This window comes from Brugia malayi (assembly GCF_000002995.4).
Source record: "Brugia malayi strain FR3 genome assembly, contig: Bm_v4_Chr4_scaffold_001, whole genome shotgun sequence".
Lineage (NCBI taxonomy): Eukaryota > Metazoa > Nematoda > Chromadorea > Rhabditida > Onchocercidae > Brugia > Brugia malayi.
This window is the reverse complement of record NW_025062478.1, coordinates 3,387,577-3,413,112: the sequence shown is the minus strand read 5'-3', so window position 1 is coordinate 3,413,112 and position 25,536 is coordinate 3,387,577. Positions and strand designations below refer to the sequence as shown.

At 23.5% G+C, this 25,536-nt stretch overlaps 3 protein-coding genes across 3 annotated transcripts; 2 read left to right on the top strand and 1 right to left on the bottom strand.

Annotated features, from left to right (window-relative positions):
- Window positions 1-5,639: 5,639 nt before the first annotated feature.
- Bma-ncs-5 (Uncharacterized protein) lies at window positions 5,640-13,722 on the top strand (the record flags this gene model as incomplete). Its single annotated transcript, XM_043081498.1, has 7 exons — window positions 5,640-5,730; window positions 10,914-11,053; window positions 11,321-11,458; window positions 12,637-12,744; window positions 13,019-13,165; window positions 13,328-13,387; window positions 13,663-13,722. The coding sequence occupies 7 exons, from the start codon at window positions 5,640-5,642 to the stop codon at window positions 13,720-13,722; spliced, it is 744 nt and encodes a 247-aa protein (XP_042937432.1).
- A 1,687-nt stretch (window positions 13,723-15,409) lies between these two features.
- On the bottom strand, window positions 15,410-16,100 carry Bm17739 (Uncharacterized protein; the record flags this gene model as incomplete). The annotated part of the gene is made up of 2 exons (XM_043081497.1): window positions 15,410-15,582; window positions 15,917-16,100. The coding sequence occupies 2 exons, from the start codon at window positions 16,098-16,100 to the stop codon at window positions 15,410-15,412; spliced, it is 357 nt and encodes a 118-aa protein (XP_042937431.1).
- Window positions 16,101-21,914: 5,814 nt separating this feature from the next.
- On the top strand, window positions 21,915-24,300 carry Bm8791 (Josephin family protein; the record flags this gene model as incomplete). Its single annotated transcript, XM_043081496.1, has 4 exons — window positions 21,915-22,018; window positions 22,560-22,689; window positions 23,594-23,735; window positions 24,113-24,300. The coding sequence occupies 4 exons, from the start codon at window positions 21,915-21,917 to the stop codon at window positions 24,298-24,300; spliced, it is 564 nt and encodes a 187-aa protein (XP_042937430.1).
- Between the last annotated feature and the right edge of the window lie 1,236 nt (window positions 24,301-25,536).

Here is a 25,536-nt window from a genome sequence, read left to right as displayed (position 1 = left end):
AATTTTATTCTATTTCAATGTTAATTAATCGTAATTATAATAGAATATTTATTATAACAATAATATTTATTACATTGCTTGAGAAGAAAAAAGAAAGTAAAATATAAAAAATTGAAAAGAAACTAAGAATGTGAGTTGTTAATTTAAAAATAATATTAAATAGTACAATTGAGAAATAGAAAGAAAAAAAATGATTGCTAATTTTGAAGCATTGAAATGTTATTTCTATATTAATTCATCAAATTAAGCCTCACTGAATTTTAACATTAAATTGCATTTGCATTACATCGAAATTACAATTATAATGAAAAAAAAATATAGTTTAATTAAAAGTAATATAGCCATAGATTGTTTGAGTAAGTTACAATTGATTAATCTAAAAATTAAAAACTAAATATTAGGTAATCAGTTTGTACTATTCAACTTTCTGATATTCATTAAATTCAAATTTCTGGGACAATTTGAATTACAGCAATATTTCATTTTAAGTTTAATGAAAGGATTCAGAATTCAGAATAATATTTAGGTGAAATCAAGGAAAAAATGGAATGAAGAAGCATAAATGAATTGAAATAATAAAGGAGGAATGAAGCTGAAACGATTGATTAATAATTTGTATCAATAGTAAAACTTAATTATTACTCTTTCTTTTGTTTGATTATATCTGAAAAATAAATCAGGTGGGAAGTAACTTAACAATTCGTCATGGATAGATGAATTAATTAGCTTTCAAAGTGTTAATATGCTTACTTTGTTATGTTCTGATTTACTCGTCTGTATTTTTTCCTCTTTTTTTTTTGTTCTTTATTATTAAAAATTTTTGATTTGTAAAAAACTTTGAGAATTTTCTTTTTCTTTTTTTTATTTTTTTTATTTGTTAAAATCCAAAATTGGATAATATCTTTCATTAATTGAAGATAAAATTAAAGGATTTAAAAAAAAAAAAAAAATTAATTTTAGTGATTTAACATTTTGTGAGTTTAAAATGATTAGTGAAAGACTCACTAATGTTAATCTTTTTAAAATTTACTTCATCCTTTGGATGTTGTCTGAAATGCAAAATGCATTGTTAAAATATTTTACAAATCAATTATGTATCTTTTTTTTTGTAAGCGCTGAAAAAGTTAGCATGCATTGCTAGAATTGAATGCTTATCTTGCATTTTGCAGCACATCAATGCACTGCATTTCAGTACAACCACTAAGCAATTAATTGAAATATTTCAATTAGTTAATTAATTAATTAAAGGGACAATTAACAAAAAAAAAGATATAATTATTGCCAGTTTTAAAAAAGAAAAAATCAAAAATTTTTAGCTAACAATAATATCACACATATCATTTTAATTAATCTTACAGAAATAATTTAAAAGCATTTTGTCATTATTTCATGATAATAGCTTTCACGTAAGTAACAAACGCAAATTGTGCTAATTGAAATGAATTACTCAGCTTGCGCATAAAGTTTTATTATTTCATTTCTCCAATAATTCAATATAAAATAAAATGGAATAAATGAGTAATTAAATTTTCCAAATTAAAATACGACACATTTTGAAGTATAATAGCAAAAAATATTTTCATTAATATATGTTTGTTACATTTAATTATTGATTTGAAAAAATAAATTATCTCATTTAGATAATTAATTAGTGAAAAAAATTTCCATCTTAATTTAGGAAAAATAGTAGCAAAAATGGCATTCAAAATTTTTTTATTTTTTTTCTTTGTATGATATAATGATTCTTTCATTTATATGAATTTAATTATCATATGTATGCATATAATCAGTAAATTAGTTAATCGTTCCTCTATTTGTTTATTTTAAAGGTAATTGAAATTTAAGGCTAATTTAATTTGAGAGTTCTACAATTTACCAAAAATGGACGATGAGCTGGGATATTTTTTTTTTTTTTCGAATAATTTAAAGACAAAATGAAGTATAAATAAAATATTATAATTTAACTATTTACTTTTTCAATGAAAATTTAAATTTACCTTGTGGGATTGCCTTTTTTAAAACAAAAATAATTGTTAGTAATTTTTGTAAAGACGCCTAAAAATATTTTTCTTCATTTTTCCTTTTCTATAAATTAGTAATCCAAAATTGGCGTTGATTTGTTTTTTTTTTTTTATACTGTAAAACTGTTATTGTTTATTATAATAGTGATAAAATATGATAAGATAATAATGTGATAATGAGGCGATAAGGGCAGTAATGATAATAGCAACTGGTAGAGAAGCATTCTATAAAACATTTGTTAAGGTGATAAAATTTTTTTTTGCTCAATGGATATTCTAACAAAATGATATCAATTGGCAAAATACACTCATATGATTGATAAAGGGGACACTGATAATTCTGATAATTGATTAGAAAGGATGAAAAATTTCATATTAATATTTTTTTTCTTTTTTTAATGAAAAGAGAATATTTATTCAAATGAATATAATTTTCTTTTTTTTTTTCCAGTTGTATAATTAGACAAATAATCAAGAAATTATTTCACTAAATAGTATTTTTCGTTTTGTGTTTGCTTTTTATCTATCAAAATTTATCTATCAGTTTTAATCAATCTTAGATCAGATTTGACTAATTACTGCTAATCTATCAGTTGCTGTAATTTGAAAATATTTTGATTTTGTGTAATTGAATTTTTTGTGTCAGAAGAGAAAGCTTAATCATAATTCAAATTATAATCTTTTCTTTCCATCACTTTTTTTAAATAATTAATAGACTGTAAGTTTAGTAATTAATAATTTATAAATGAGAAAATTTTACTTCAACAAAATGATTTAAAAAGAAAATATTGAAAGGCAATAACAAATGGTTCAATCGTTTTGACTGCTTTACGAATGACTGATTTTTTCATTTCACTTCAATTACATAAAAGTTCTCATTTTTATTTATTAACGCTTATTTTTTTCACTAAATTTCTCATTTTGCTTTAGCAACCTGAAAGCAAAACACTTGATGGATTTATTTGAAAAAGGATTTAAATACAAATGAGATCCAGATGTCAATTCATACGTCAATTATTTCCCATCAATGGATGACAACAACAACAACAACAACACTATGGCGCAAATTTAGTTAAATTTCAACGATTATTATTACTACCATTTATTATCATCATTATTATTATTAGCATTTATTATCATCATTATTATTATTAGCATTTATTATCATCATTATTATTATTAGCATTTATTATTATCATCATTATTATTAGCATTTATTATCATCATTATTATTATTAGCATTTATTATCATCATTATTATTATTAGCATTTATTATCATCATTATTATTATTAGCATTTATTATTATCATCATTATTATTAGCATTTATTATCATCATTATTATTGTTATCAGCATTTATTATTATCATCATTATTATTAGCATTTATTATCATCATTATTATTATTAGCATTTATTATTATCATCATTATTATTGTTATCAGCATTTATTATCATCATTATTATTATTAGCATTATTTTATCATTATTATTTATTATTATTATTATTTTCAGGTCATTCTTGATGTTTAAAGTGATGACCAACTGCATAAAAATACCCTTTCAAATCTATAAAGTAATCATTCGTGAAACTTTGATGAGTACAGAACTACACAAAGGTAATATATTTTTTGATAAAACTGATAATAATAATAATAATTAATAGATCTTTTAGCAAAATTAAGCCAAATATTTTGGACCAAAAAAAAAAAAAAAAAAATTTTAAATTATTTTGGAATAGTAGGCAAAAGTATTATGCTTGTTTGTAATTTTTGAGTAAGTGTAAGTTAGCTTTGAACGATTAGTATGTCTTATTTTTTAAAAGATTAAAAGTTTTCTTTTTTTTTTTAAAAAAAAAACGGAAAAAAATCTATGTTCGTTATATGGTTTGAAAAGTTTTTTTCCTTTTTTTTTTTTTTTTTTTTTTCCTTGAAACTCTTGCAAAATGCTAAAGAAAATGAATGATTTTAAAATTTAAGACTTTTTTTTTATTTATGACTTTTAAAAAAAATTTTTAGAATGTTTAACAAATGTTCTTTCGATTCATTCAAAAAAAAAAAAAAACATATGGTTCCAATCCTTTTTTTTCCCTACTATTTTTGATTTATGTTTATCACTTTGATAGCATTTTTTCTTGAACTATTTTATTTTCCTGCAATAAAAAAAAAAAAAAGACAGAAATAAATTTGCTATTGATCACATTTGCGTTGCTATCATTTTTTTCTATTTCGCTTTCGCTTTTAAAAAATAAAAAATAAAATAAAAGAATAAAAAAAAAAAAAAAAAAATGAAAAAATCTGCTAAGCAATTATGGAATGCTTACTTACATTTTAAAATTTTCAATTTAATTTAATCAAAAATGCTTAACATTTTGAAATTTACAATCTAATTTTCTAAGTCAGAAAAGTTTTCGGAGAATTAAACAGTTTAAATTTATTAAAAATTTTGGAATTTCTGACAATATATGATAACTTTTTAATGTAATGTTTGAATTCGTTGAGTTATAAATAAATGAATGATCGATTCATTATCTTCTGATCACAACAGATCAATTTTTTAAATTCAAATCATTTTATGATTTAATTAATATAGTAATTCGTTTGAAAATATCGCAATTAATTTTTTTTTTACTAAAAAATTAAAGCAAAAAAAAAATGCACTTTTGAAGTTTTGTTAAGTGGTAAAGTAAAAATTGAAATTTTGAATTAAAAAAGAAAAATATTTATTTTTTGATCTAACAATTTTGTTGTTGTTTTTTAGCCAAAAATTTGAAATCATTGTTTATGTTCAGCTATTCTTATTCTTTATAATTTTTAATTTTTTGTCAAATTTTACATTCATTTAAAATAGTTATGCTAATGTGACATAATTTGAAATGGCTTTTTGCTATCGGAAAAGAGATAAATTGAAATTGTTACTAAAAGTTAGATGAATAATGCATAATTTTCTTTTTCTTTCCTCATTCTTTTATTTTTGAATTAAAAAATTTTTTTTTTCTTTTTATGTTTTATAAAAATTAATTATTTTTTGTATAATTTAAATATTAAAAGAATTAAATCTATCAGTGATTTTTTTCTTTCTATTTTTGGAGACAAATTTTGGCATAAATAAGCGAATTTTTTCCTTTTTTTTTTTTTGTTTTTGTTTTTTTTTTTTTTTTTTTTTTTTTGTGAGTATTAGCAATAAATTTTGATTAGTGACAATAAGCAAACGATGAAAAAAAAAAAAAAAAACCAATCCATTATCATTTTATCATTTTAAAATTAATTATGGGACTATTCATTTGTCAAATATTTGAAATTTTACTACAATTTATTTATTTTGCTATTAAAAACGAAATGAAAAAAAAAAGAGAGAAAAGAAAAAACAAACAAACAAACAAACAAACAATGAATTAATCCTAAAAATATTTATGTTTGTGTTTTTGTCCTTTTTTTTTTTGTTAATAGCAATGCCTAATGTTATTAATTAAATTTATTTAACAAATTGATCGATTGAATTGGTCCCATTCTGCATTCAAACTTTAATTTTTTATTTTTATTAATTTGAAAAAAAAAGAAAACAAAAACAAAAAACATATTTCAGAAGTCATAAACGATCCTTAATTAAGCATATCAAAATGAATGGTTCAAATCATATAATTCAATCACTGATACATCGATTAATTCATTATGCTCGCGAAACGCAATGCAAAATGCGTTACATTCAAAGTTTGAATTTTTTTTTTTTTATTTTTATAAATTTTAAATGACATAATTTATGATCACTAATAGTGAAAATTGTAAATTTTTTGTCAAACTAATCAATAATGTAAATTTTTGTTTATTAAAAGTTATATTGATAACATTTCAAAGTTTCAGCGAAAATTTCACCAATTAATAATTACTTTTATCATTTTTTGATTGACTGAACATGGATATCAATATAGAAATTTAATATTTTGTTTGTTATTTTTTTTAAATTTACTTTTTAAAAAAAAGTTTGTCACAAATAATTATGAATTTGAAATGTTCCTAGAAATGATTTTCTTTATTAATTTCTCTTATTAGAAATATTAGATTAGAAATTTGCTTCGTTTTTTTTTTTCTCTCTTAAATTTAATTACATTGAAATTTTACTATTAAATTTATTAAGCTTACTTATGACTCGCTCATATCCTTCTTACATTGTTCAATGAATTTCAGAAATTATTTCAAATAATTCATTATTGATGCAATTTTAAGCATTCAAAATATTGAAGCATTTTAATCAGTGTTAAAAAAAAAAAAAATGAAAGGAAAAAAAGATAAAAATTGATAAATATCGATTAACATACCTTTTTTGAAATGAAAATATTTATGTATGCTATTTAATAAGTGAAAAATTACGTCATTTAAATCGATGAAAAAAATTTTTCATTTTCATTTTCAATCTGTTCAACAAGTATCAGTAGTCATTTCATTCTCTCTTCACTTTTTCTAATTCATTGTTACAATAATTGATTTTTCCACGAAATGTTAAGAACTACTCTGACAACTCAAGTTGAGAAAGTTATTCGAAAAACATCTAAAAAAATAAGTAAGTTAAATCATTTGCAAATAAAAATTTAAATTCAAATTTAGATTAGTTTACCTCGTATTTTAGTTTTATTTATTACAAAAAAAAAAAAGTTATTGTAAGATAAAATGGTCTTAAATGCTTTAAAATAAATCATTTTATTTGTTGTAAAAGTTTTCTAATTTTAAATTTGCGATCTGTGAATTTACGGATGGTTTAAATATTTCTAATATTTCTCTCATCAATTATATTAAAATACATTCATTTCTTTTTTTTTTTTTTGCTTTTAAGAATATTAAAATTATAGTATTCAGGAAATTCATCTTATGATCCGTTTCCGGAAATATCAAACAGTACCTTTTTCTTTTTTTTTTCTTGCTGTAAATATTCCGGTAGAAATTTTTTGCTTTTTCTATCAGTAAAACAATTTTTTAGCTCTTTTCTATTGATGGATATCATTTAAAATATTTGATTTGATTTCATCCATTTTTCTACAACATTAATTTTCATTTATTAACTCTAATTGTTACTTATAAATTTAATAAATCATTTAAAAAAAATCCATTCAAACAATTTGCTCAGTTCCCCAATAAATTTTACTGTTTATCTATTTTGATCATAAGTATCTTTTACCTGCTCATAGTTTATAATTTTACTTGCTACCTGCTCGTGCAGCTCAGGTAAATTGATATTCTTTTATTCACTACAAATAACCTTCTAGAAAAATCATTTTTCTCTTTGATCTTTTTTTCAACTGATTTGTCAAAAATTTCTAATTCGTTAACAAAAGGTATTCGTAAATTTTAAATGCTAAAGTAAAGCTAAAGTTAAAAGTAATTCAATGAATCTGTCGGATTCTCATCATTGTTAGCTTTGATTGATGTAAAAGGAAGAGAAAAGTGCTTACCTCATTCCTTTCTTTTCTGAATTATATGTTTTGAACTTTAAAAAGTTTCAAGGTAAAATCTCAGATTACGAATAATTGTAACTTTTTTCATTTTTATTAGTGAAATTTAATCAATCAACGTTGTTTCATTATTTTTTCAAACTGATATCGATTATATTCTAAGTTTATTATTATTTATAATTATTATTTATTGTTATTATTATTTATTTGTTTATTGTTATTATTAGTATCATTATTTATATTATTATTACCATTGTTGGTAATTATTATTATTTATTTCAATTCACATAATAATCTATTTAATAAACTTTTTAGTTTGATTATGACAACGGATGTTGTTTTTAATTGCAGTGCAATAATTCGACATTTCCTTAATCAATCCTACCTGATTTTACCTGTATTACTTTCTTTCTTTCACTTCATAAAATCATTCATCTGTTACATATAATAAAATATTCGTCAATGTTTTAACAGGAATTTAATTTTGCATTTTTTTTCAGGATCCGGTTACGCAATCATATATATTATCTGTAATCATAATTGAAAACATTCATTTAAAGTTAACTAAAAGCAATTCTAAAATTTATACATTGATTTAAATATAACTAAATTATTTGAACAAGCTGTTAGAACTTTTCATTTAAAAGTTAGAATAATTAGAATAACTGGAAATTCAGCACTGCTATGTAAAGCGATTCATTTCTTCACTGATTTTTAAGAGTAAAATGAATAAGTAAAGATGAAACATCTTCAAAGCATTATATTTTAATATTTTAACTCATTAATTTCAGCTAATCGAATTTTTAATTTAAAAATTTCTATCCATACTCTAATCACACACAATGATTGTAATAATTGAATCAAAAAAAAAAGAAAAAAAAAAATCTTTTTTATAGCTTTCAATTTGTTTGCTTTTGAATTTGATATAAATTTATTTTTATGACAAAATTCTTTGCATTAAAATTTTTTATTTCTTAACCATTTACAAGTAATTTAATCTAATTGTAAAATGTTAACAAAAATTTCTCTTTTTTTTTTTTTTTATATATAAAAGCAAATGTAGGATATAAAGTAGAAAATTTGTCGTAAAAATTCACTGAAGTGGAAAATTTTGTGCTCAATAAAACTACACAAATAAGCATTTTTGTTTTTGAAAACAATCAAAGAATAAATAAATAAATAAATCATTCACATTTAACCTAAATGTGCTTTTAAGATTCAAAGAAATGATAAGAATTATATAAAAAGCCAAACAATAAGCAAAATGTCATCAACTGAATGACATTTTTCCTCTTTTTTTTTTCTTCATTTCTTTTTTTTTGAATAACATCGCTTAAAATCAAATTTTCATTTTTTTCTTTTTTTTTTTTTACTCTAATAAAATTACATTTAAAATGAATAATTATAATATTTCTGATATGATAAATTATTCAAACAAAGATGTTAAATTAGAAGAATAACTGATATAAAATTACACCTATATTAAACCATCTAATTATATTTGAATATTTAAACTCTCTTAGCATTTTAAAATTTATTAGACTTTATTTTCCTCACAAATTCTTCAATATTTCATATTTAAATGATTTAAATTACGTTTATCATTTTATAATCACATTTATCTTTTTCATTTCTTCGTTTTACTTTTTAATTTTCTATCTTTCTTGAAATTTCAGAAAGTGAATATTTAAATAATAATGCTACAATTCTCATTTCTACTTTTTTTTTTCTTTCCTTTATTTTATTCATTTATGTGTCACACATTGTTTCCGTTAGATAATACTTAAGAATTCTCCTTTTTGCGCTTTTGTCATCTTCTGAGTTCATTTATAGCAGTTATTACTTACTTATTTATCATTGCAACTCTTTGAATATTCTCTTTTGCTAATATTTATTTGTGAAATAAAATGAAATTCTTTCATTTTCATACTCAGTTTTTGATGACAGTTTCATCAATTTATTTTTTTTTAAATTAAATCTCAATTTCAATTTTCCATTTTCAATTCTTACTTGAACAACTACTTTTTATTTTCCATTTATTTCGTTGAAAAAAATTAAATGTTATTTACATGTGCTTAAATAAAAAAAAAAAAAGCTCAAAACAGATTGAATTATTTGACAATTTGCTAAGCAAATGAATGAATTGAACAAAATTACAGATGAAAAAATTTTAAAAATTGTTTTGAATGAATTTTAATTTGATTAGAATGTTGATGAAAACCATTGCATACTAAAAACATTTACCTTAACATCATCTGACAATCTTATCACTCATTAAGTTAAGTGAAAGTGATTAGTAAAGATTTTAGTTAGAACAACTCAATGTTTAATAATTTTACATCAGTCTAATAACATATCATATCATAGAACTATTTTCATTTTAAAATTTTAAATTTATCCTTCTAAAAATTGATGCTTACATATTTTGAAAAATCCTTTCACAAAGTTTATTTTCCTTTTGAAACATGGTAAACATCATTATAATTACCTGATTTTTAGCTTATACTTTTCCTTTCCATCAGTTTTTCTTACTTTCTCCTATTTCTACGACTATTGCATGAAATGTTTTCATTTATAAATGAAATTAAAATTAAAAAATTGATTAATTTAAATCTCATATAAAATTATAAGAATAACAAGTATCATTCAATATGAACGATATGAAATGTTACATTTTAATTATTATATTATTTCAATAAAAAATTTTAATATTACTTAGGAAACTATCAATTTTGTTTTGAATGCAAAATTAAAAAATTGAAATTTATCATTTCTAAAATACTCAATATATTTAGTTGGTATACAAATAATAAATACATATTTCATAGTTGTTTATTAATTAGTAGAATTTTCTATAATAATAGAACTAAATAGAAATTTTTGTCTTTTTTTTCAAGTTAAACTTAACATAAGCTTAAAAGCCATTACAATTTATAATCGTGGTAATATTTGATAATTTATTTTTCATTTAAATTAAATAAAGTATAAATTAAGAAAAACCAGTATGATATATGCTAAAATGAAATTAAATTTTATTTCAAAATTGAAATTTGTAAGTCAAAATTTTAGCAAACTTTAACAATTGTTTGTTTTTATTTTACTTCAAATTTAGATAGCAATAATTTGTTTAAAAAAAAAAAAAAAATGTTTTTCATTGATTTATCATTAATTTACTATTTTGTTATGAAAAAAGAAAAAAAAATTTTTTTATAGTAAATGAAAAGAAATATTTTGCATATATTTCTTAAAATAGTAAATTAATTTTACTTTATTACTTACTTACTTACTCAGTTAATGTAAGATTGAGAAATAGTCTTAATTACATTCACATTTCATTTACATAATCAGAAATGGATTACTTATGTTATTTTATTTGTTTATTTGTCAAACAAAAAAAAATTTACTTTATTACTTACTTACTTACTCATTTACTTACTTACTTACTTACAGCAATGGAATCTGATGAATCAACTGAAATAGTAAAATGGGAGGCAAACATTCAACCACCAACAATTGACGAATTACGCACATATACGAAAAATGCGTTTAGTTGCAAATATATCAAATATATGTATTCTAAATTTAAGAATGTTCGTTTTTTAACTTTTATTAAATTTTATTGAACTTTTTTTTTCTTTTTATAAAATCTAAATTTAGGAACGTTTTCCATTTATTTTATTAAATAATTCTAAAAATTTTAATCGAATTTTAAGAGATAATTAAGAGCAGCAAATAGTATAATAGAATATTTGAAATATAATTAATATTGGAGAATAAATTTTTGATATATTTTAATTAAACAAATTTTATTGCTTAATTTTTCCTAACTAACTAATAATCATTAAAGTAAATTGCAGGAATGTCCAACAGGCAGAATGCGTGTAGCTAAATTTAAAAAAATGTTTGGTTCCTATTTTCCATTGCATCTCGATGAAGAATACATTTTGAGGCTATTCACAGCATTTGCTAATGGTAAAGAAGAAATGACTTTTAAGGTGCTTAAAATTTATTTTTGTTTTAAATTTTAAATTTAACAGAAATTTTAAAAAATCAACGAAGATAATTTATTTAAATTAGCATTTCAATAGGCTAAACAATTTAGCATAAACAGAAATATCATCAATCTTTACAATAATGTGAAAGGAAGAAATAAATAAAGCAAAATAGAATGATTGATTTTAAATTAATTATTTAGATATTGATTTATTGTTTGTTGAAAATCAAAGTAAAAATCAAAGTAAGTAACAATGGAATTAGTAATCTATTAAATTCGTTGATGCAAAAACAATTGTACTTTTTGCGCCATTTATATTAGTTATGCAAAACAAATATTTTTTAATCTTTAATCATATTTTTTACTTTATTGTTAATTTACTAATACTTAGTTCATATTTCTGATAAATGAGTAATGTTAAGCTAAAAGCAAAAAATTTTTTTTTAATTCAAAATGTAAAGTAGCATATACCATTAATAATACTAATGAAGTATTTGATTTAGCAGTTACTAGAAAATTGTAAAAACCATAGCTTAAAACTGTCATTTTCTTTAATAAGAAAGTAGCAAATAATTTAACCTTTGATCAAATTTTTAATTGAACGGAAAAAAAAGCATTCGAATATTGTCAAAGTTACTTAACTGTTGTCGCCATTATTTGATAATTTGCTGTTACTGCGATTATAGACGAAACATATTTGAGTAAGAATGTTGAGTAAGTGATAGTAGAAGAAATCAAATGAAAGTCTTCAGGCTAAATTGGTGATCAGAAACATTGCAAAAAGTTAGCTCCTAATGATTATCTGGCCAAATGTCCCAGTCAATAAATACTTTGAAAGCTGAGTCACTTGGCCTGGTAGAGTTCTGGCCTCATCCACCATATCCATCTGTCCTATTCTCAATTAATTGGACAAATCATTGCAAGGAAAATGCTTATATAATTAGCTAACTGTAGCAAAGAGTGCTTCGATTTTTTTGTTACAATTATGAATAAACTTCTTTTTATTTTGTTTCTTCTTTTGATTATTACAGGTGTGTCTGAGTTTAATTATAATACTTTTAGAATTTAGGTTTTCAAAATGTAATTACTTTTGCATTTGTAAAGGTAATTGTTTACAATGAAATTAGGAAAGAATAAAGGAATGAAATTTTATCAGTATTGAAGTGAAAACCGTTTTAGGATCTTATGGAATCATTAGCATTGCTTTATTTATCAACACCGGAAGCAAATGCAATTTGGACAATTCGAATGATTAAAGGTTCCGATGTTGAAGCAATTACAGAAGATGTATGATCAGTTTTTCAAGTACTTTTAGAATTTCTGATTATGAATTAAATTTTTAACAAAGCTAACAATTTATTAATGATTTAAAATTTGAAATTTTAATTTAACTTTTATCATTCATACGTTCAAGTTTTTTATCTTTCATTTGCTACTATTAGATTTTTTTTTACAGTTTTTTAATTAAATGTATTATATTGTGTCTAAATATAATATCTATCTAAAAAAAAAAAAAAAAAATAAACGAGAATTCTGATCAAAATAATTTCAATTCATTCAGGATTTGATAGATTTTGTGAAATCAGTTTTCCGATTAGCAATGCTTGGAAAGTCAAAACATGGAAACAAAGTATCTGATTGCAATTTTCATATGATCGATACAGCATTGCAAAATATTGCTATCCATCGCTCACATGGTACATTCAAGGTATTATTAAATTATTATCAGCTAATTAATTAATTAATTAACTAATTGGAGTAGAATAAAAATTAGTGAAAGTAAAATTTCAAATGCTATTAAAATTATCATATATTTGTGATAACTTGAACACTCTCGAGATAAATCTGATAGATTTGTGATTGATCACAGGCGCTCGATAAAGATGGCAATGGCTATATTTGCAAATCTGATTTTGTCAACTTTTTTCAGGTTTATCCTTTTTCATATTATTATTAAATAATTGAGAATTTATATGAGAAATGCCAAATGTAGCAACTTTTTTCTTCTGTTTTATTAGTTTGCTAATTTTGTTCATTGATTAAATTTATTATTCAAATTTTTACAGAGAAAAAAAAATTACTGAAATACATGATGAGACAGAAAAAATTTTAAATTTCATACATACAAAGAGGAAAATAATTTGACAAAAACAAGAAGTTGAATTTAAAATAAAATTCAATTTTCCTTCTTCTTTTTTTTTCCAGCAAAATGGTTGTTTGGATCCAGTTTTCATGAAATCATTTATACGCTTAAAAACGCGGTAATGTGAGAAAATAAAAATGAAAAACAAATTTAATTTTTGTAATCTCTCAAAAGTGCTATTATTATTATTATTATTGGTAGCAAATATGTATTTTAACATTGAAATAAGAAAAATCAGAGATGAAATAATATCCATTGTAACTTTTTTTGTTTTTGTTTTTTTTTTTGTTTTAATGTGTTTTTTCATTGTTATTAACGAAAAAGGGAAATAGTGGTGGAAAATGTTGACAAATTTCTTAATTGTCAAACGTTTACATTTGATTTAGTTGTAAATTTCAACGACAAACTAAGTATTTTTTTTCTGATTAAAAAAAAAAAAATTTAATTAATTCAATCAATTACATACGTACATATCAAATATGTTCCTATGGGTCTAGGCAATCTAAAATGTTATCTGTATTTTTAGAACTAATATGTTCATTAAATTATGTATGGAAGCAAACAAATTTATTTCATTTGAAAATGTTTTAATTAATTGATATTTACAAATGATCTCGCTTTTGATATTATTAATGTTTGAGAAAATTTGAGAATAAACGAAATGATAAATTAGCATTGACATTAATAGAATACAAAATAATAAATTTAGCATTTTAAGGTAAAAGTAAGAAAAAAAATTTCAAATCAACCTTATAATTTTTAATTTTTTATTTAAAAAAAAAAAGAAAAAAATTATACATTGAGAGAAAATGTAACAAAATTAGCATAAGAAATGTCATAATTCTCTGCTGGTCAAGTTTAAATTAAATGAAGATCTATCTGTTGACCTCTAAGTTTTCTTAATTCTGTAATGTGTCAGCCAAACTTTTCTCGATGTTAATCTTGACAAATGTAATTTGTTTAGGAATATACTCTATTTAATCAAATAAATGTTTTCAGCAAACAAAAAAGATTGCAGAGAGAAGTAAGTGATTGTAAAGAAATTTAAGGACAAAATAAAATTAATTTACAAAAAAAAAAATGCACAAATAAAATTTTATAAATATGTGTACCCAAATGTAATTATTTCAATTTTCAAATTTTATTGATCCAATTGTGTAATTATTTCAAATTTTCAAAATTTAGTAAAATGGCTCCATACTTTTTCCATTATTTCTCTTTTTTTTAAAAAAAAAAGAGAACAAAAAATCCGAATCGGTACTAAGTTAAAAGCATCAGAATAAGTGATGTTAAAATACACTATCCTACAGGAAAATAATAACATTTCTCGATAATTATACAGAAATGACCTTTCTCTCTTTTCGTACAATACATTTCGCTTCTTTCTTTCAGATGAATTTCTACAAATAATTATCGCATAGGTAATTTATTAACAGAAGTAATTAACAGATCATTTATTATTTACGACATATATGTATATATTTTGGCTTTTTTCAATTAAAATTGCAAAAAATATGAAATGGTGTAGATAACTTCTTACCGTTCATTATGTTTCTTCGTTTATCCTACATTTTAGAAACTTAGAAATAAATAGATAAATGAAACTTTGAGGTCATACTAGTTTCAAATTATGAAATATCATGAAATGCAAAATGAATTTTTGAAAAAGAAAAATTAACGATGAAATATAACTATATATATTATTGTTTATACATTTTATTATACAATTCTATTAGTTATCAAATTACGAAAATACCAAAAAGGCTATTAGCTATCAAAGAAAACAAACAAACAAACAAATAAACAAAATTATACAAAATCATCAGGCATATTGCCGTAAATAAGTCGTACATCACAATTGATTATTCTACATTTACACAATATTATGACGATTAATGGTACAAAATATAGCACAATACTCCATCGATAGAGTAAATAAGACCATAAATTATATAATGATATTTGTTGAGTACTTTCCAATACTGAAATATACTATCAATTAATTAAATTATTAAAAACTTATCAATTTAATTCATTATCAGAATTTTGCTACATTTATATTAATTTAATTTACTCTCTCCCTCTCTCTCTCTCCCTCTCTCTCTTTTTTTTTCTTATCAAAAATATCTATCCTGAATGTTTAATTAAGATTTTCAATTTTTTTCTTTTTGTAATAAAGGTCAATGAATATGATTATTGTAAGTAGCACATTTTATTCCATTTATATTTCAAATAAATCATAAATTTGCACATCGAAAACTAAAAGCTAAACAATCAAAAAAAAAAAAAATAATAAATAAATAAAATAATAATAACCGGAAACTGAGTGACTTGCAATTAAATTATTGACTTCCGGAGAGGAAAACATAATTGAATTGCTATAGTCGCATTTAGCAGCATCACTACAAAGTGATTGTGCATCACTTACATCTCCAGTACATATCATATCACTTGTTATCACGGATAGCAGTAACAACGATAACGTAAAGCATCGAAACATTGCATCTGAAATGCTATCATTATTTCTTGTTGCTAAGTTAGCACAAAGCATAATGTATACACACAGTGATAAAAGAAAAAAGTCGAAAATGAAACAAAATAAAAATCAATATCAAAAAACAGAACATTTTCTTTTTTTTTTTTTATACCTTCAAAAATTTTGAAAAAAAATTTTAAAGAAAAATATAAAATTGAAATATAAAAGTAAAAAAAAAAAAAAATTGAAATATTTTATCTACAATTTACACTATACATTTTGATTTGTACTGCAATTAAGTATGTAAAATTAGGATAAAATTTATATTCATCACTGAATAATAAATAAAAAAACGAACAAACAGTAAAAAAAAAGAATGGAAATGAAAGGCTAATCGTTTTAAGAATATCGAACTTATAATTTTTAAAAGTTCAAGGTTCAAACTTTACTCTAATAATCATTTTGTTTTTTTCTTTTCTCAATTTTACATCATTTTTTTTTTTTTTTTTTTTAAATTTATTGTAAACTGTATTAGAGAATAAATGATTGAAAAATTGATGCCTTTCGAGTGCTAGCAAAACATAAAATATTCAAATGAATTTGTTACAAATTAGCTATAATTTGTAATTATGTAAACATATCATTTATTGATTGCTTTTTCTGATAACAAATTTTTCAAAGAAGAAAAATATTTTTTTATAAATTTTGGAGGGAAAGAAAATAATTCCGCACCAATGAATTGATAAACATCAATAATAGATTTCAGCAAGAAGCAGTTGGGAAAATAAATGAAAATAAGCAATTACATAGCAAGAAAGACAGAGAGAGAGAGAGAGAGAGAGAGAGAGAGGGAGAGAGAGAGAGAAAGGAAGAAAGTGAGGGATGAAAATGGATTCTGATCAACTGTTAAGTTCAAAAACAATATCTCATAGGCTATCTTCAAAATGAAAATATAATACTTTCAAAATTGATTGCAGATTATCAAAGAATACAATAAATTTGACTGTAAGTAAACAATTTCAAAAGATTAAATTGAAATTCGCTGAGAATTAAATTTGCAACTTTGAAAATAAAAAAAGATGAAAATTTTAATTTATGAATAATATAAATTTATTTTATTGATACAAATATTGTAGGAGGGATTTTTTAGTGACAAGAAAGAAGATAGAAAATTAGTGAATAAATAAAAGTAGGTTATTTCACCAAGCAAAAAATTGAATACAGGATCCCCTGTTTATTTTTATTAAATTTTTGCACTTCTTAAGATCGAAGATCATTAAAGATGTACAAAGGGTTATTCACTGAAGAAAAAATTATCGTTGAAAAGTTAGGTTAATCATTCAGATGGACAGGTATGATGTTGACAGGATAAATGATGATGCATCATGACATGAGAATTTGTGTATGGGAAATTCAGGTGACCTAGATAAGAAATATTGTACCATGTCGTGGAATGAATATTCTTTTTGGGATATGGTATACAGTGGAAAGTGATATATTAGGAACAAAAAGTAAATTGAAAAAGTTAGAGTGTAAGAAAATAATGTTTACACAGAACGCAAAAAAAAAGAAAAAAAAAAGAAAAAAGAATACATTCGCTAAAAAATTAAAAGAGAATAAATTTAAAAAACGGAAAAAGATAGCAAAGATTAGGTGTGATTGAACGTGAAAATAGTGCATTGCAATCAGTACATTTGCGCCAGCTGAAATGCACATTTGCGCTAGATTTAGAATTTTAGGAATTATGCTATTGCATTTAAACAGTAATCTTACGCAGTAGCGCACTGATATGGTAAAGAATCACAGTGCATTTTATTTTTATTGATATCTATTACTTAAATAATTTACTTAAATAATTGTATAATATAAAAAATAATAATAATAATAATAATAATAATAGTTGCAGGTTATTACCACAAGTAATTAATACTTACCAAAATTATTGAATTATTCTTAATATCTAAATTGATTTCGTTGTTGTGAAGAATAGAACAATAACAAGAAAAAACGATGATAACAGATATAAGCACAATTATTCAATAAAATTATAAATGAATGCTTATATATTTACTATAGCAAATGTTACTATGCCTGCTAATATCATAAATTATGCTTAAATGTTATCAAAAAAAGGGAAAAAAACACTAATATTATAAAATAGGTAGTGATAATTGTATGAATGTGATAAATGATAACAAACATCATAAGAATGATAATAGCAATTGATAACAACTAACATCATGAAGGTTATAATAGTAACTGATAATGGCATTAAGTTGTAGAAATTGATAATTAGCTTTTACATTTTTTATACAATTATAGATAGAAAAGATAATTGATACTTTTTACTTTTTTTTATTGTTCTTTTGCTAGGTAAAAAAGAAAAGAAACAAACAAAAAAAAAAAAAGGATTGAAATGATTTCTAAAATTGTTCGATTGTATTGTAAATTCGAAATGATAGCCATTTCTTTTATGATGGTAATAAGAAATGATAATAAAGTTGAAACATTTGATAATCATTTAATTGCTAATATTTTCTTAGAAGATAGTATGGAAGATTTTTTTCATTTCTTTTTTAATTATATTTTTAAGTTAATCTTAAGAAGTATATAACAATGTCATGATTTTTTTTTTTTTTATCTGAAAATCACCTATTAAAGTAATTTTGTTTGATAAAGTAAAGATAAATTTGAAGAAGTTTATGGCATATTTCAATGAGTACATAAGTTTTCAAATTACTTTAAAGATTTATAATGAAATATTTAAACCAATTTCATTTATACAAAAGTGGATAATACTTTGTTTCTTTATTAGATTTTGATAAATTCAAATTAATTAAGCAAGATTTCGTAAAACTTACAACACAATAATTTTAATCAACAGCTGAAAAACTCTGAATACTAATTTTTGAGTGTTGCAATGACTGAAACTTTAAAGTGCTCGAAGAAAAAGAGTGATAAAGTGATAATATTGATGATAACGAAAGCAATGATAGTAAAGATAGTAAAGACTGAACTACTAGTACTGAAAATTCCAGAATGACGTTGTTTATGTCATAATAATTACATCAATAAAATTAATTCATTCAATAAAAGACGAAAGAACATATTATTATAGAATTTAACTTTTAATTGAAAATCAAACTTGATTTGAAATAAAATTTTATTAAAATAAGAAATTGAAAAAAAAAAATGAACTGAGTGGAGCAATTTGTACTAAAAACAATAACTGATGATAACGACTAAAAGTAGGAACTACTGAACTGATAGCAAATGATAGGGAAATAATTTTGAATTGTTGTCGTGAAAACGATGAAATGAAAGAGATTAAATAATTGATCAGAAATCAATTTAGATGATTTATCTTTAATTATTTCATTTATTATTAAAGTATAATGAAATTATAATTTATATAATGAAAAAATTTAGTATAAGATGGAAAAAAAAATTAAAAGTATAATGCAATTAAAATTAACTAATTAGCCGACAATTTTAGCATAAATCCATTGTATCAGTTCTTAGTTATTTCTGCAATTTCTCGTCTAATTAAGAATTCATACTAAATATTTTCAGTAGCTGTCTTGTTGACCGGATGTACGCTATGGAAGTATTCCGGAAAAAAAAATTACGAAAAAAAATGAAACATATTTTAAGAATAAATTCGCTTAAAGCAAAGAGAAGGAAAAGTTGGATAATTTTTTAAAAATTTCTGTTTGTAAATTAATAGTTTTAAATGATATACTATTGATAATAGGAATGAATAATAATCAGCAAATAATTATAAACAAGCAAAAATAATTTCACAGTTTTATAAAAATGGTGATTATTAATAATAATTTACATCTAGAAATGCAAATTAATGATGGATAAAAATAATAAATATTAATGAAATAATTAATTATGATTACTTTTTAATTTTTAAGATTAATCTGAAATGAGAAATATTGATGAATTGTCCATCTAAGAGTACTAAATTCTATTTAATCTATAATAGGTAAATGGAATTTATGTAATTCATAATACTTTCCATAAATCGATTAAATTTTAATCGAAAAAAAAACAATGAAAAAAGTCGAAGGAGCTTGATGGAGAGAGAGAGAGAGAAAGAGAGAAAAAAAAGGAAAACCTAAACAAACTAAACAATAAGATATTAACCAGAAATGTTAATTAATATTACTTATCTTGAAGATATAACAAAAACAGGTAGGTAAGAGAGGTGACACAAATGACACACAAATATTTTGTTTGCCTTTTTATGTAATCTATGATAAGCAATGATAATAAATCTATGATAAGCAATGATAATAAATCTATGATAAGCAATGATAATAAATCTATGATAAGCGATGATAATGATATGATTAGCTATTATTATTATTATTATCATTCACTAAATATGAAAAGAAATGCATAGAATATGTGTAGCAAATAAAAATAATAAAATTGAAATTAGAAACGACAAGGATTGATTTAAAGTAAATAGTAAAATATAAAGCAATAAATGATGGATTATAGGTGTGAGAGTAAGTAAGAAAGAGAATAAGAAAGATGAGGAGACGTTAGTGTATAATAATATTGTTGGGAGGAAGAAGAGGGAGAGAGAAAGTAATCAAGTCTCATAGGGTGAATGTAGAGAGGGAGAGAGAGGGAAGTTGACGAATGGTTTGATGTGATGATTGCTTGGTTTGTTTGTTTAGGGAGGGAAAAGATTGATGAGAATACTGTTAGGATAAGGAAATCAATTGTGAGAATTAATCATTGATATGAAATGAATAAGTGGAAGAAAGTTTTCTACGTTTTTTTTTTTTTTTTTTTAAATAATATATTAAATTTTTCAAAATTACGAAATTTAAGTAAAATGATTTAAATATAAATGGCTAATACTTAAGTTAATAAATGTTTTAATCCTTTTTTTTCTGGCTAATTCAATTTATTACTTAATTTCAATAAACAAAACGAAAAACACAAAGAAAGAAAGAATGAATAAAAGGAAGATTTTATAATTGTTTCGTTTTGATATATTCGAGATTAGCCCTGTCTCTCTCTCTCTCTCTCTCCCTAAAATTATTAATTAATAGTAACGAATAATAATTAATTAATAATAACGAATAATTATCTAAATCTTGAAGTATTGCAAATATTTGGAGAAAAAAAAAGATGAAATACCAAAGTAAATCATTGAACACTTCAATTTTGATTTTCCTCAGATGAAAATATTAAAGTAAAAAGGTGAATCTGACTGAGATGCAAAGTTGTTTCATTCCGCCCTTCGTACCACCATCATCAGCAAAAAGGAGGGAGAAATGTTAAGTACTTCACGGTTCAGTAACGTTTTTCATTATTTCCTGAGATATGGTAGTTCCTGATGATTTATTCGCTAAACCGGTTAATAACATTCAGGAAACATAAAGGATAATTCTGAAACTAGTAATCAAATATTAATTAATGGTGAAATTTTAAGTGGAAGTGGAGTATTATAAAGAGATTAGATAAAAATATGAGGAGAAAATTTAATGTAGCGGAATTAAGTATGGTGAAGAATAGTGATTGTTTCGCAGGATTAAAGTGATGTATTTTCCGTTTGAGATTAGTCCTGTCATGATTTGTTGGAATTTTTGACAATTATTAGATATCAAGTATTTTAAATGATAACATTTCCTCTTGTTTTCAAGGTTGTACAGATAAATATTGGAATTATCTATTCTTAGCTATAATTATTGATTCATCCGACTTTTTTCTTTTTTTTTTTTTTTTTTCAAAGTAAATGTTTGGATAAATTTTCAGGCCGAAGCAATAATAATTGAGTCGAATTCAGTTTCAGATTTTTGATTCTCCTGTATGTATTCGGTACTGCAGTCACTTTGTTGTTGTAATGGAGAAGGTAGTGATGATGAAGGGCCGTTGATAAACGATACCGATAGTGGTCATTTTGGGACATCTACGTTAGTTCGCTTTCTGTTGTCTGATGTTTCATCTGAAATACTATTATAATCAGATTTTAAAAAATTAAAGTATTAGGGCAAAGAGCGCATGCGAATATATTTTTTTTGAAAGTTATATTTTAAGAGACTTCTTGTAACTCTGATAAACTAATTGTTTTCTTCATGTAATATGTATGTATGTTTTTCACAAGATGAAGACTATTCTGTCATATTTATTTATTGCTTTCTATTAATTTAGTGTTCATGAAAGATGGGGCAGGATTGCATTCAAAACTTAATAGAGATTAAAGTGTTGCAGGTTAATATCCTAGTTTTATAGGGACCAAATTTTTGGCCTGGTAAGAAAGTAGGAAGATGTGGTGATCCCAGTTTTCTTTTTATCACAGCGATACTAGAAAATCTTATTAATCTTATTAATAAAAGAAAATCTTATTAATCTTATTAAAATTCATCTTATTATTTTGTTGAGAAAGCTTTTATCTAAATATTCGTCTTTAGAATTCATATTTGCACACATTTATTAATTATTTTATATTTTTAGACCTTGTGATTCAACTAATTTCTGGGTAAACGATGTGGAACACCACATAGCATCTAACGGTCCTGGCAGTTTTCGGCAGAGTAATGACGAAGATGAATTATTAAATCAAATTCTGGAAACTACACAGCAAGTAACACTTTTAATTGTGAAAGCATTTAAAGCAATTTTCATTCAGTTTTTGAAAAGACAGATTCCATGAAAGAGAGTTCTATCTTCTGGAGTTGTTTCATAAAAGAATCTTCTAACATGTCATAACAGGATCATAAGAATATCAGAATTGCCGCAGAATTATTTGACGAGGTCAAATATGAAGCCTTTTCTAAACGATCTGTGATATCTTACCTTTTAACTGTAAATTGTTACCTGTAATTTGTAAACAGTGCAGGTTGATCCAGTTCAGGCAAGCAGATATTAGCACATATTAAACAATAAAAAGTTGGAATAGGTTAAACGAAAAAATTAAATTTGTGGATAAAACAAGTTCCTCCCTCTCAAAAAAAAGAATTTTTCCAAAAAATTTTATTCTTTCAAATTCATTTTGGGATTCTCACAGAAAAGAAAAAATTTTTTAAATAATTTTTGGTTTCCTCGCTTTTTCATGGAGTAGAAGATCAGAAAGCAAATTTCTATTTATTTTGTCATTATTTGAGTTAAAATGTTGGAAGAAAATTATGGGTAGTATTATCATTTATTTTTGTTAACATCTGAGCTTCATGTAATTCATAGAATTGCTAAAATAATGTGGATGCAACTATCAAGTTAGCATTACTACTTTGTTAAACTAGTAGCAGTAATGTGATAGGCATTGTATAGTAGTGCATGCTCTTGAAAATTTGCACTTATTTGGTGCATCTTGTGAGTATTGAAGGGAAATTTCACAAAATTGTTCTATTTTTTTATTGAGGTTAAAATGTATCTAAGATTTTATTGAGTTATATCATTTTTTGATTAAACAACGATTGACATAATTGTGCAAAAATAAATGGCCAATAATAGAGCACAAAAAAGAAATACATGTTACTACTTTCTTTCAGAACATAATAGATGTTGCTAATATGGATGGTACCACAGCGCCATATAAAGAAGACTTATCAAAAGCCCAAAGATATAGTGATGCAGTCAGACAACATGATTTACGAATTCGGAGGCATAATCTTAATACGACTGCAGAAGATGGTTTCTTCTATAAATTTTCCTATTAATGCAGAGAAAAAGTAGAAAAGGAAATGGAAAAAGCTATTAGTTGTGCTATTATATGGCATGTAAAGGTCATTCTTCACTTTTTTTAAAAATGATGTTCTTTCCTGCTACATCTTTGCTGGTCTTTTCTGAGTTTCTCGTTCCTTCGCATTTTTCAAAGAAAATATTTCCCTTCTTTCTACTTTTTACACGAAGCTTTTTTCATTGAGATTCAACATTTTTGTCTGAATTATTGATTTTCCATCCGTCTATTTTCTAAATCCAATGATATTGGAATACTTTAAAGAAGCAAATGTAATGGTCTTGAATATCATTTACTGCAGTAAGACTTAGCTGTTGATCTCTCATTGCAGATTTGTGTCTCCTGTTCGATGTTGGACAGCGAGCGATTGAAGTGCTGCAGCGACCATCATCAAATTTCACAGCGCATTCTGATTTACGAGAATTTGCAAGGAATATGTCCAATGCAATGGTAAATGGTATACAAATTGAACACAAACAGGATATCCTTATCCACATGACTTTTTCGGATGATGAATAATTTTGATATGAAATAATCAGTGAAGGAAACTGTTCAATTTCAAAAAGTTTAAAAGATTTAACTCTCAATTTATTTATTTTCTTATAATCAGTGGAGTTTTTTGAAAAAGGTAATGGCTAATAGACTTTAAAGGGAAAAAACTTCAGTCAACACTTTTGTTTACTTCAGTTTTAAATTATGTATTTTCCAATGATATCAGATTGCTAGAGTCAATTTTTTTCCCTTTAAATTTTGTGCTTTAGCAGTAATATATTTTTCAACGAAACTTTCATGTAAATTGAGATACTGGTGGTGCGCGCAGATTTTTAGTGTGCTCATGCTTTGCTTCGATTTCCTGTTCAGTGATTTTATATTTGCCTTAAAAAAAACTGATATGCATCCAAGTGATATTGATCTAGTTGATTCCTAATGCCTCATCTCTAAACAGTGGAAGTCGTATCAGTTTTTGTTAAAGAGATTAGCTCATTTGTTACTTCATTTCTTTCGACTTTTTCTGTAATTAGCAATTTAACGAAAAAAAAAAAAAAAAAAAGAAAAAACCGTTATATTGCCCTGACTTTACTCTTTTGGAGAAGTTTTCATTTCATGATACTTCTAAATTTACAAAACTTGCGATGAACAGCAAGAAAAAGTAATTATTTATCTTCATGATGAAATAATAGATGAAAGAGTGATTATGACCTTCCATTAATTCCTTCTTTCGGTAGATGTTTAATTTTTCTTCTGAAGACATCTCTGACAAGCGTATATTTTGGATATAAATGGTTTTTTTTTTTTTTTTTTTTGAGGACGTTGGTTTCTTTTTATGCTAACGAAATTATGACTCATCAGTTTTCGGCACTTCGGAACTTAACGTTGTCTCAGCTTCTCGATCTGATTTGTATCGTCAAAAGGAAAAGATTATTGAAACAGGTGGTTCTGATATTTATCTGGCATTTTCATATTTTTTATTACTTGACTAAACCAGCTGAATATTTTTTGATTTTTAAATAACCATAAATTCTATCGTCAATGGGATACCATTTGATAAGGAGTGGCTGTTATTTGTTCTCAGAGTTGGGGCGCATTCCAACTTTTTTTTCTTTTTTAAATAAGCTATTCAGCTGTAAACGGCCTAGCGATTTTCGTATAAAATTAAGATTCAAATCATGTTGCGATTTAGAAATTAGATTATTCACAACTGACACATTTATTATGATGGTCCTGATTACGTGCTAGTGGCAGAAAACTATTCAT